General features: G+C 42.6%; 1 protein-coding gene across 1 annotated transcript in view; it reads right to left on the reverse strand.

Annotated features, from left to right (window-relative positions):
* The window catches only part of LOC108875215 (membrane-associated guanylate kinase, WW and PDZ domain-containing protein 2), a 72598-nt gene that overhangs the window by 6920 nt on the left and 51985 nt on the right, over positions 1-13693 (reverse strand). The window contains 9 exon segments of the mRNA XM_051073444.1: positions 63-248; positions 1190-1429; positions 1979-2171; positions 2559-2674; positions 2804-2996; positions 4431-4462; positions 9979-10144; positions 11077-11078; positions 11133-11663. Of these exon segments, the coding sequence (XP_050929401.1) occupies positions 63-248; positions 1190-1429; positions 1979-2171; positions 2559-2674; positions 2804-2996; positions 4431-4462; positions 9979-10144; positions 11077-11078; positions 11133-11663 (1659 nt within the window).

Here is a 13693-nt window from a genome sequence, read left to right on the forward strand (position 1 = left end):
CACACAAAACTCTCAAAAGACAATGGTGGAAAAATCTAGTTCTGGCTGAAATGTTCACTCACCCTCCTCTGGTATGATGTGCAGTGTGACTGTTAGCCCAGCATCTTTAATGAGCTTGACAATGTCTGCGTGTGGCATGCTGATGATGGACTGTCCGTTCACAGCCAGGATCCGGTCGCCCACCTTCAGCTTTCCACATCGGTCTGCAGGGCTGCCCTCGATGATGCGTCCTATTTTATGGGGCACAGCTGGAAACAAGCAGTAACAAGGTGGTTGTCAACACCAATTTTGAAGACAGATGTCAAAACAGCACTGAGAAAAGTCAATTTTAAAGTGGAGAGAGTAATATTTTGTATTACAGCACAGTCACTTTTTAAACTACTGTTACAAGTATTTATTATGCCAGTATGAAGCACTGTCACTGCACGGAAATATATTCCAACTTAACTTTTAAAAATGTCCTATTTTGACACTTTTTACATGAATACATGCAGAAAACTGACAAAATCTCACTTCAGTGTAAAACATTTCTGGACACACCAAGCAGAGAAAGAAATTATATCAATATTTTTTAAATGTCATAGATGTTTCTGTGACTACATGGGCATTTGGCCAGGACATTTTAATATCTTTAGTGTGCATTCAGTCCAAGCCGACTCAAGAGTCCCACAATCTGTTAAAAGATATAAGCTCTCTTTAGTGTAACCACATGTTTAATAAAGCCCATTTAAGACTTACAAAGACTCCTTTAATACTACCTTGGCATGAAAGTAAGACCAATTTGGGACCAAAAAATAAGTAAATAAAAATAAAAATCTTTTAAAAAAAAAGAAAAAAAAAGTCAATTTCAGTTTGACCCCAGCTAATGGAAGTTCTGAAACTATTGGACAAGAAAAGAAACACTACTCAAGTAAATTAATTGGTAAGGGACATGAAGCCCACTGGTTATTAGTAAAGTAGATATAATGGATATTATACTTCTGACCCTGTTTCTTGAGTGAACATGCAATGCTAAGACAAGTTGTGTGGTAAAAAAAATCTGATATCTTATAAATGCATTTTAGATACAACGTAGCACCTGAAAATGAAATCGTAGTCACCACCCTTAGGGAGCCTTGATCATAAGGATTTACAAATCACCATCTGCGTTCAGTAACAGCCTTTAGGGCTCCAGACAGACGCAACTCACTGATGACGGTGGCGTTCTCCGGCCTGTTCAGGGAGCTGATGATGACGAAGCCGAAGCCCTCATTCTCCTTGCGGTGAATAACCACATCACTGGTTTGCAGGGCGGATCCCTCTGCAGGAGAGGTGGCAGCGGGGACAGTGACCGCCGGAGGTCCCGAAGCTGAGGCTGCATCGCTGCGTGGTGAGCTGTGTTGTGTCGACACCGAGCCGGGGCTGCGCCCGTTCACAGGACACCCTTCACCTGGAGGAGAGGAGGCAAGGGAGGAAAAAGGATGAGTCAATGCAACAGCTCTGCTACTGTAAAAACACGACCAGTCTACTCACAGAGGCCATTTATTTAAAAGCTTGTTTTAAAATGAAAGCAGCTTAAGATGTAGCCGTTGGAGAATTTCCAGATCTGCAGGGAATCACTGTCAAAGTCAAACTTTGCTTGTTAGATTGTCATTTGACAGGTATGACTCTTGTGTAACCACATGCCCTTGCATCTGTCCTGCATTTAGAGACACAAACTGCAAAGCCAGCTGCTGCACTCACAATGAACAAAGGATAGATGTATGTAAGATCTACTTCCACAGAAAAATAAAATGTGTGGGTGGGAAGTACACACTGATCCCACACACAGATTGTCAGCATGTGTGTTCTGTCCAAGTCGTCTTTTTTTTTTTTTAATTTGGTGCCAGTGAAATGTGCAGCATGTTCCCCAGTCTTGAGAAAGTGTGAAAAAAACAAAAAACAAAACAAAACAAAAAAACCCCCAAAAGAACAAAAAAATATTAAAATGTGTCTTCACCTGGCATTTGCACTCTCCTTCTCACAGTCAAGCTGACTTGACCGTTGCGAGCGGCTGCATGCATCAAGTCTATTACGTATTTGTGCGGTTTCCCAGCAACCACATTTTTATCCACAGAAATGAGCTCATCCCCGGGTCGAAGGCGCCCATCACGCTCAGCGGGAGTGTTCTCTATTATAGCGCCAATAACAATCTGTTCAAAGACAATCGATATTAGCAGCATAGATGAAGGTGAAGAGGATGAGACAGAGACACATGGGAATCACACAATAATTGCTTTATCTGGCTTGTAAACTAGTTTTGGGTCATTGTAGCATTTTCTCAGTATCACAGTTGTCATGCTGTTGTACACTTGCACAAGTTAGCAAGGCGTTACTTCAGTATGGGAGGTACTGAGCAGTTAGAGGGTCAGGACAGTGTGAGGAGGTCAAAGTGTGCTTGTGTGTACGTGTGTGTGGATGGTGTGTTGATCAGCTGTATGAACTGTAATTGGAATGTGAGATGAGGTTAGGTGCAGGTCAGACAAGGTTGGCGTGTATGAGGTTAAAAATGTGTGTGGTCCAGCCCGTCCCATACGAGCCTTGTCACGGGCGTCCGGACTCACAGCCTGCACGGCCTCGTCTCCCCCTAGGATGCGAAAGCCGAACCCGGTCTTTTCCCTCAGCAGGTGCACCTCCACCTCTTCGTACTCTGGACCTGACACACACAGAGATGCAGACAATAAAGACTGACTCTTTGTTTTGCTTTAAATTACCATATTACGTGTTTATGTGTTTAAGACAACATAATGCTCCATCTACCGCAAATTAAAGATTCTGTACTCACGTCGACTTTCGTAGATAGCCCTCGACTTCTCATAAAGGTCGTAAGGGTCGGGCTTGTTAAGGTCGAAGCCCTCAGTTGAGTCAGGCACAGAAGTGCGGTGCTGTGGCTGGTTTGGGAAGGGTGTGCCAGGCGGCAAGACTGGGCCGGACAAGTTTGCCTGGGGGCTGCCATGCGGGTCCCACTGGTCAGTCAACTACAAGGAGATCACCAACAACAGATGCTTAATTGCAGATATGGGGCCCTGTTTTAACTGTGCAACGACAAGCACAAAACAGTTGGTCTTAGGCGCATGGACTGTGTGGGTGCACCTGCTATTTTGGTTCATGCAGTAGCAGTAGCAGCAGTGCAAAGTGCAAAAGGGCTGACTGAGGTGATGCATAAATCGGAGAGTATGGTGACTAAAAAATTCATATTCATATTCAATTAGCAAGTCACATCACTGGTCTCCTCACTCGGAAAGAGCTGTGCCAAATGGAAAAAGGCTTCTCCAGGAAGTTATATTGTTGTCTGGATGCTGCAGAGCGGCATGACCTGAGCACACAGCAGCTTGAATCTGCAGCCAGAGGCAGATGGTGTGGATTTAAAAAAAAAAATCTAACTTGATAAAAATAAATAATAAAATTGCTGATGAGGCCATTTATAAGACCACATCAATCTGACACAATTTCAGTTTTATTTCTACTCTATCTCACATCATAAATGATGGAATCAGACCCTAAAATGTGACAAAATGGCATCTGCACTGTAATGCATTTCATTTGCTAAAAAGAAATTGGGAAGGAGGCAATGTTGCTGTAATCTGACATCTCCCACTTAAACAACAGAACACGAGTTCTAATGAACATTGTATGTAGCATTGTATGGGGTTACTTGTTAGCAGCCTGGTGTCATTTGCATGTGATTTAATAAAGGTAAACACAGTGGACAGCTGTGTGTAATGGCACTGCGCTCTGATGCTGCACTCCACAAATCAGAGGCTGCAGATTTATCAGCGTACGTGTCCTGCTGCCTTCAGATGGCTGGAGGGATTTAATGAGAGAGAAGCTCTTCGTACAGTACAAATCAGCTGTGGATGTGATGGTGGCGGGTGATAAAACATGTATTATCAGGACAAGTGTGTGAGTTATATTTAGTTAAATGCTGTGACTGAGAAACTCTGAAAAACAGCTATTCAGATGTGATGATGAATTCAAATCAGTATTCATAGTTTAATCTTAAATGAGATGAGATTCATCACGTCTGAATGATCTGACTAATATCATGAATGAGTGTTTATTGTACAAGCAGTAACAGGTGCAGTTTAACTATAAATCCAAAGAACTTTTCACCAGCTGGGGAGCTGTGAGATCTGATGTGATCAAACCAATAAGCAGGTCAGGACAGGCTGGTTCATTTCACATTAAAGCAAAAGCCAAACACCTCTGAGGCAACAGAAGCCTCAGTGACAAACACTGATCCTATACGCTGCTATCTTACCTCTGTGCTTTAACAAACAAATCTGGTTCACAGACGCACATTTTCTCTCTGCCTCTCTTTCTGTCGAACAAACCCACACACAAACACACACACACACACACACACACACACACACACACAAGCAGAAAGACAATTGGTTCAATCATTGTACCTGTTTGGAGGCCTTCCACGGAGAGATGTGGCCTGAGGAGGAAAGAGAGAAAACACAGTTGACAGAGAGCAGCAGCTCGGACAATCTGTCAGATCTTTATCAAACAACAAAACACAGACAATCACACCTATACAAACAATGCATAGCATAATAGAACCTACAGTATGTGCAAAGGTTTGTACAAATGAGATACAGGAAGCAAAAGAAAAAAAATCTCAGTTTGCTGATTTTATATTCCTCTGTTTTGACTTTGTTTGTCTAACTCTTTCTAAATGGGTTTGGTTGTTGCGTTTGTTTTCAACATAATTACATCATTAGCTGCAGGCAAAAACACAGACCCCCTCCCCCCCACACACACAAACACACACACACACACACACACACACACACACACACACACACACACAATTTTCTCTGTAAGTCATATTTTATCTGCATGTAGGAAGCAGGGAGCACTCTACATCCCAACAACAATCTCATCAACACAGCTCCCCTGTGACTCCACTGAATCAAAGACCTACACTACATTTATGCTGCAGAGACCCAAATACATACAGTTAAACATGAGAGGAAAAACATGCAATGGCTGCCTCATGTAAACATTCAGTATGAATCTTTATACATGGGGATAGAGGCACATAAACACACTTATCAAGGCTCCTGCAGCATCGCCGATGAATCCTTTAACAGATGTGAGCGCTTGTAAAATATTCTTTAGAGAATTCTGATATATCTCATATTTATTCAGTTTATGAGATTTCCTGAAAAATGTCAGAGAGCACTAGATGGAATATATTTATGGAATTACTCTCCAACTACATCCACCTGCTTTTTAGATGTGTGAGATGGAGGCCAGGGCACTTAGCAACGGAGCCGTATCGCAGAACTTTCTACATCAGTGAGCGAGGGGGAGATTTGAGGAAAATGAAATATAATAGATCACTGCCAGTTCATGTGAAGACAAAATGAAAACTGAAATTCATTTCTGCCATTCATTATACTTCCATCTTTTATTTTTCCACATTTTTCACCCTTAGCCCTCCTCCTTTTACTCAATTAAAGCATTTTTGCTACCTGGAAATCTTTTCCATTTATAGCTGAATGTCCTCCATCCCTGCTGTGACTGTGAGCATGGAGGAGGACGCAAGGTGGTGAGGAACACGGAGAAATGAAAACCTCCTGTCCATGAATGCCATAAACATGAACAGAGAGCTGTCTGTGGTGCTGAAATGATTCAGCACAGTGGCAGCAGCAGAGGGAGGGCTCCGTGGGAGGCTGGGACTAATAACCATATTCTGCAGGGAATACAGGCCTTAAGGGACGCCTTTAAGGAATTCTAATAACTCATTCTCATGAAACTTTTCTTAATGACCCACTGACAGAAATGAGTATGAGCTACGAGGCAACTGTCCACTCATATTAAAAAGGAGCGTCATCCTCACAGATGCATTTAAGCTTAATTTAAATGCTAATGCAGTTCATTGGGATATGTGCCGGATGTGTGGTGTATGCATGCTGATGAATTACAGATGAATGACTGGTGGAGAGGCTTCACGTGGCTGCTCTCACGAGTCAGTGGTCAGGCAGTCTGGCAGGTCGGCCTCACAGACTAGCCTGCTGAGTTCTGGATGGCCTTCAGATCAGCCTGATTGGCCTGACACCCTTTTCTTCACAGCCATGATCTGCATCCTCATTGGTGCCGCAAAATGTCTCTAGTCTGTGGTTGGCTCCGCTTCAAACTGGGATGTCGGGACGGAACTGTGAACACGACCAGAGCTCAGTGGAACTCTGGCAGAGTGCCCACACTACAGCGGAGCAGTCAGACACAGAGATGAACACACACACACACACACACACACACACACACACACACAGAGTCACACATCCAGCAAAAGTCTAACACCCTGTCTGTACACAAAGCACTGATACACTCAGCCACACATGCGAAATCATGTGTACAAGCTGAATTCCGCCGGATGCTGGATTTCTTTGCAGGGCACAGAAATCCTATGTCTGTGAACACAAACATGCTTAAACATTCCTGACATTTTGCACATCTGAGTCACTGTAAAGGACCTTGTCCTTTTTTTCACCCTTCAGAGAGGAGAGAGACATACAGAGAGCCAGAGAGGATCCTGGTGTGTCAGGCTGATAGTCCCTGTGGGGCAGTTGTCTTGAGTTGTTTGGTAGAAACTGGTGAGTTTGAAGGAGATGGCATCTTTGGGGGGAGGGAGGTCATTTGTCACATTCAGAGGGATCTCCATCGCAAGCTGTCTGTGTGTGTGTGTGTGTGTAGACTTGAATACAGATCTGTGTATGCACATGTGATGATGCATTAATGTGTGGAGGTCAGTCTTATTTGTGTATTGAATTTCAGCATCCTTTTTAAATGGCGTTAACAGACCAGGAAATATGAGTGTGTGTCTTTGCAAAGGTTAACCACCAGGTGGCAGATGCTGGCTCTGCATGGTCATAAGATGCTCTGCTCCTCAGCGCCACAACATTTGATCTCAGCTGCGCACATACACATCCATGCATGCATGCTGACGTGCTATGAGACATACACACACACAGACACACTTTTTTCTATTTCTGCTGCAAACACTTGAGTCATTTGAGCTCATCACAGACTCTGTAGAATTCATTAGCTTTAACACAATCAAGTATAATTCACTGAATAACATCATCATACAGAACATAATCAATTCACTTGGACCAATGCATCTCCAATTGTTGTCAATAATGTTGTGTTGGCTTTAGACAACAAGACTGGCATAAAATCAGCAAACCACCCAGCAGCACTTGCATCAGATAGTCTGATGTATCAGAATCACTACGAGCTAATGTCTTTGATTGCTTTTCAGGTTTGTGATAATAATTCCTGTCACACTTCAATTAATTAAACCTGAGATGCATATAAGACTGATTGCCCTCTTCCCTAATTAAATACAACCCTTGAAAAAGAAGCGATGCAAATGGGAGCATATCTAGAATTCGTCTTTATTGTTCTGTTATCGTCTCAGAAACAATGCAAATGAACTCTTCACTCCTGGCAATTTATCTCCAGAAAAACTACAAACTGAACGACAGAATCAGCATGAAAACTGCAAAGCTGCTGGCTGCCACATCAAAAGCAAACAGTGGACTTGTGAACTTTGTCTCTTTAAATGGCCAAAAGACAGGCAGTGTTTTGGCTCTCTGGACTTTGATCCAGGCGGTGCCAAGCGGGGTTGAGTGTGTGTTTTTGTCAGCCACAGCTATGGGCTCAGTAGTACAGGCAGCCCCAGGTAATTATTGAGCCAGATTTTGACCCTGTAACCAGAACACTTTTTAGAGAATGAGTGCAAGAGCACATGTCAAACAAATAAAGCTTTCACTGTGCAATTTAATTTCCTCACAGGTGGCCAATCTTGCAGAAAATAGGTGGAGAGGGAAAATGGCCACACTCCATGTCGTTCTGGCACTATTACAAGAACTCTGCACTTCAAACTTCGCCACTATAAAATATTCTCTCATTCCTGTCTTCGGCTACTTTATAACTCTTTTCTCAGACCGAGGGCATGTGGTCGTCTCTCTTCTTTCACTGCAAGAGGAAAGGTAAAATGCTGAACGTGTGCAGAAAATTAAAAGTGGTGTGGAGCAGCTCAGAATAATGCAGAGCCTCTTAAAGGGATTTAACATGTGACAGGTACTGTGGAACAACACTGGTAATGAATTCTGTCTAAATACACAGAGAACCAACAATGAAATCTATCAAAAATCTTTTCAATATTTGCTTAAAATTCAAGTGGGTGTAGGAGGAGGCATTGTGCCACTGTGAGAAACATCCAGAAGACAAACACACAGACTCCAACGGGATTGTGGGTAGTCACTCACACACAGAAACAAATCAGATATTATCAGTAACTCGAGTCAATAATTTTAAAACTGCAACATTACACAGAAGGGCTTTGTGAATATCATTTAGAGCTTTTTGGTTCATATTCTCTTTTTTGTAACAACTGTTCATAACCCAGCATCTCATCTAAATTGACCATTTGTTTACTGGAAACAGTAAAAATGCTGTTCGTATAATCAAAGCGTCATCATTTCAGGGTTTGGAGTACAGTCAGCACAGGTAGCCAAACTGCATCATGCCAACCAGTTGGACTTGTTTGCCAGCTAGATGACACTCTCCACAGCCATTTCTGTCCAAAGCACATTACAGTAAAATAACTGCATTAATTTTGAACATGAGTGGCCCCAGTGAGAATGAAGCTGCTTTCCCTGCAGCAGTGTTGGTGCTATCTCAACCCACAGAGCTGTACTACACTGTACAACAGTGAGATTAACTCTACATCTCATCCCAACTCTCCACTACATGTTAAATTTGAACAGTGTTTGAGTTGCTGTATCTTAAAATACTTCCCTGTGTTAAATCCCCACCCCCTCCTGTGTTGCTCCAGCCTGTTTCAGTGGAAAACATTGATGACATGTTGGTGATAAAGCCCCATTTGGAAAACACTGAGAACACATGGTGTGACACACACAGCCACTTACTATGACATCTGCTTACAGTCTTTTCTGATCTGTAATGTCTCTGTGTTTTCTCTCCATGAGTCAGAACATATGAAATACATTAAACATCATACTTTTCATTTTATTTCTATGTTTTCTATTATCTTGTGTCTAACAATGTGTCCTGTGGCTGTTCGAATTCTGATTGAATTCCCCCAAGGGGAACATGAAAGTTTCATTTTTTCTAAAACAACCTACAAACATTATAGGTCTGTGAAATAATCCTGAATTGTTACACTTTTTAGGAAAACACTGTTGTTATTTTAAGAAGAAACATGATAATTTAATTCTTCTACCCTCTAAACTATTTAATATTCCAATATTACATCTCATCTGGAGACTTGAATAAAATCATTTGAAAGTGTTCAAAAATAGAACAGATCTCAGAATTATCATAATCAAAATCTCTTCTGCTCTCTCAGCTCTCACTGTCAACTCTACTTGACTCCTTTCTTGCAGAGCTGCAGCTGGGGTTGAAGATGCACAGTTACATGATATTTGTGTGTTTCAATCAGAAGATAGCTTATATTTAGCTGGACAGTTGCTCTTGCACTGGACCCTTCTTTATTTTTACTGAAATTATTTTTGGTCTTTGAAAGGTGCAAAAAATGCCACTTGTGATTTGATACTAATTGTACTGTAATCATTTTTGCCACAGCTGATGATATAAATAGATCAAGAGGTATCAGCAGGTATTAAACTCTTGGACTAACTTGAGAAAGTAAATCAAATTTAAACTTTTTGAAACAAATGTCACTGTCATTACAAAATAAAACGTAATTCACCAATAAGTTTAACTCTCAATTCTCATTTACTATCAATCTGTACTGTACATCTGATTTATTTAGCATTAGTTTTATTAGGCCCCATTTACAAGCTTCCTTGTCGCCCTTATGAATGAGCAACAGAAAGTCTGAAACTGTATAAGAAGTATTCAAACTAACTGCAAAGCAGACAGATAGAAAAGAAAGGAAGTTTCTATCCTTCTCACCTGCTGCTCTCTGTATGAGGAGTGTTGCCTCTGCTCCCACAGGACACTCTTTAAGCATCTCCACCACCCGTCCATGTCCAGCTGCAGCCACTGGCTGCTGGTTCACCTCCAGGATCAGGTCTCCCTCTATCAACCCCGATGCTCCCTGCGAGCCCGGCTCCAGCACCTGCACCACAACAACATGACACATCCACTGTTAATCAGTTTAACCTGCTCTGATTTGATTTTGTGGTACCATCCAATCTTATTACCACAAAACTTCTATTGTCTACCATAATCAATAAAAGGGTTAGAGGGGAAACCTGCGCATGGTTCATTTTTGTATTAAGGGACTGTAAAGTGTAATTTTCTGGTCCATTCTGCAAAAACTCTTCATCCAGTCATCTATTGTTGGTCCCTGAAATCATTTTAGATTATTTCAGCTGTTTCCAAAATCAACTGAGGAATTTTCTACTGTTTAAAGGTTTACAGGACCAACATTTCAAGATACTAACATGCCGATTGTTTGTGGAAAATTCAATAGAGACAATAGAAAATACACAATGAACAGGTCTAACTATTTTACTCCACAGGCAGATTTGTTTGAAGCTCACATAGACAAAGAATAAGAAGCCTTCAATGTTGAACATTAAAAACAAATTACTTGTTAAGACAGATGTTTAGTTTTTTGTACTGCAGATGTTTTACTTTATAAATACAACAGGGATGAAGAATAGCATCTGTCACAGCGCAGCTCATTTTGTCTAATTTATCCTTTCCTTACTCCATGGATTCATGAATGCAGTCTGGGATTTTTTTACTCTATAGCTTCTTTAGGACAGTCTTCATTCATTACCATGGTAGTAGACAGCAAATTCAACACACGCTGAGTTGACTTTGCTCTTATTATCTCAGTCTCTTTCTTCTTACTTGCACTGACTAAATTAAATTTACCTTGACCTGCTGTTTTAACTCAGCCTCGAGTTTAATTTGTAACGCACCTGAATGACTGAGTTTAGCTGACGACTGAGATTTCGCTCTTTAAAGAACACTTTCATTTCCTGAAACACTGACAGTAAAATACAATTAAAATATCAAAAAGGCCTTTTATTTCTGGACCACTCGTGGTCTACTAAGAGAATGAAGAGATGTAGAGAAAATTCATGATACATCACCTGTTTAACTCCGCTGACCGGTGGGACTATCGGCGATAGTGAACCCAAATCCCTCCGCCCCTTTCACCATGGTAACTGTCAGCAGCTCTGCCCCTTGTGCTGTTGCCCCGGCAACCCCTGCAGTCCCCGAGGAGGCCATTGACACGTTGTCGTCGTGAGGTGTGAGCGCCGAGGCTGAGCCGGGTGTGGTGGGTGGCAGGGATGAGCCGTCTAGATGCGTGTCCCCAGGGTGAGGCGCCCCGGCCTGGGCCAGAGCCTGAGGAGGCAGCTGTGAGCTCAAGGACAGGTACTCCAGGTACGGGTCATAGCTGCCGCGGCCGTTCACCACCAGGGGGCGATGCTCCAGGCCGATAGGTGTCAGGGAGGTGCTGGCTGCACCGCTGGGGTCCTCGGGGTCAAAAGGCAGAGGATATCCTCGACAGAGCACGAGGGTCACGCTCTGACCGATCGGCACAGACTGAAACAGCTTGACGACATCGGCATGTGTGGTGCCAAGCACACAGATGTCATTAATGTAGACGATGACGTCACCTGAAGAGGAAGAAGACAGCAAGGACACAGCAGCTTCCGTCACACTATGTTATATGTTACATGATCAGCTCTGGTTCACGTGTAAACACACTGTGCTACAAAAATACAACTTGTCACCTTCTGTTGCCATAAATGTCAAATCTCAGCGGCATCATGACATGCTGCAGCAACACAGAAGGAGGACACTGTCCCTCTCAAGTGTCACACAGGAATATAATATCAGTTCATTGCCACTGCAGGCAGTGTATGTGTGTATGTGTGAGACAGAGAGGTGAGAGAGAGACAGGGTCAGTGTCTCTCTGACTATGACAACCATCTGGTGCACACTGGCAATCACAGAGACACTCTAATCATGAAAATCTCAAATATTTTAATGGATGCACACAGTTGCAGTCACAAGCAGTAACAGTTTTGAGTCTTGGCTCATGCACAATGCATTACAATGTTGCATTTTCATGAAACTCTGGTGACCAGATGGTACACAAAATGAAAGTGTGTACCACTGTTTATGATATTGTGTTTAAGAGAAGTTGTATATGTCAGGTCACACCTGTCCTGGTTGGCTGCTGCTGCTGTCTAATGTCATCACTTTGCTAAATTTCATATTTGTGTTCACTGTACCTGGTTGGTCGTTGACATTTTTCCTGCATACCAATAACAACGAGGTGAACCAACTTCACAAATGCGACACTAGATACTCTGTCATCTCTGCTGTACTTTGAACGTGCAGAAAGTTATGGATTTCAGCTTTAAAGTCACAGCCCCATGACAAATGCAGCTGCCTCAAATCCTCTATTTCACACTTCTGGAGGCACTCGCTGACACACATGCAGACACGCACACACTCCCACAAGCATGTGCACGCACATAAACACACACCCTGCATGTCACACGCACAATCATACACAATCCCTAAGAGCAATGCCGCACAGCTCAAATAGGCCAGCTAATCTCAGCCGGGGAGTGCCCGTATGTGACTGTGCGACTGTGTGCATGCGTGAGTGCGAATGTGTGTGCGCATGCATGTGTGTGAGCAGCTCTGGCAATGTCACAGAGCGGAGAGGAACAAGTTGGAGGGAGAGAGAAATCAGAACATAGAGAGAGAGAGAGAGAGAGAAAGGCTGACAGACCAGGATAGAGGGATGAAGAAGAAAAAACTAGAGAGGTAGAAAGAGAAAGGGGATGAAAATAAACTGAGGCTGAAAGCAGAGGAGAAGTGTCAGATGACATGGTTAGATAAGAAAGTATAATAAAGGGTAAGCCAGAGAGACAAAGAGAGAGATGGAGATAAAATAGAAAGAGATGGATTCCAGATAGAAGAGAAACTGATAGGCAGAGGGAGAGACATAAAAGCAGAGAGAAGCTGAGAGTAGGAAGGAGGATTCCCAGCTCTGAGATGAGCTCTAAATGAGCAGTTTAGGCACCAACCGTGCCAGGCATGGGGCCAGCTGACAGGTTCAGAGCAGAGCACACATAAAGCCTCATATAGTAGTTTCTTCTCTGAACCTAAGACTACAAGCCCACTGTGACTTTTACTGATGTCAGCTCTTTGAGGATGGGCCTAAACTACAGTTTGTTTCTGTGAAACATTAAACATATTTTTTTGTAACATAGAGGACCCAGGGAATCAACCCATGGGTCACTCTTTAGGTATTTAGTTCCATATTTGAGTCTGTTAGCTGCATCCACAGCAACTTAGAGTAATGAACAGTAGGGATCTAATGTCTTTCTCAGGGATACTGCAAATGAAAACATGCTATTTGTCACTGGTGTACCTGTGTATGACCGCTTTTTGATAATACTCTGACCACTGGTGCGAGTGTAGTGATCCTGCACCTGCAGTGTAACTGTAAAGGCAGAAATTCATCTCCTAATGAAGTATGTGTTGTGTGGGCTGGTGTCAGTTATGGCCGATCAAATTAGTTCCTCTCATTCTAATTAAAAGCAGAACGTTATAGTGCACTGACAGAGCACAGGAAGTATGGTGAGAGGAAACTTAAGTCCTTGTCTGGAACACACAGTGCTACAGG

The sequence above is a fragment of the Lates calcarifer genome, linkage group LG10 (genome assembly GCF_001640805.2).
Source record: "Lates calcarifer isolate ASB-BC8 linkage group LG10, TLL_Latcal_v3, whole genome shotgun sequence".
In the NCBI taxonomy this organism is placed as follows: domain Eukaryota; kingdom Metazoa; phylum Chordata; class Actinopteri; family Centropomidae; genus Lates; species Lates calcarifer.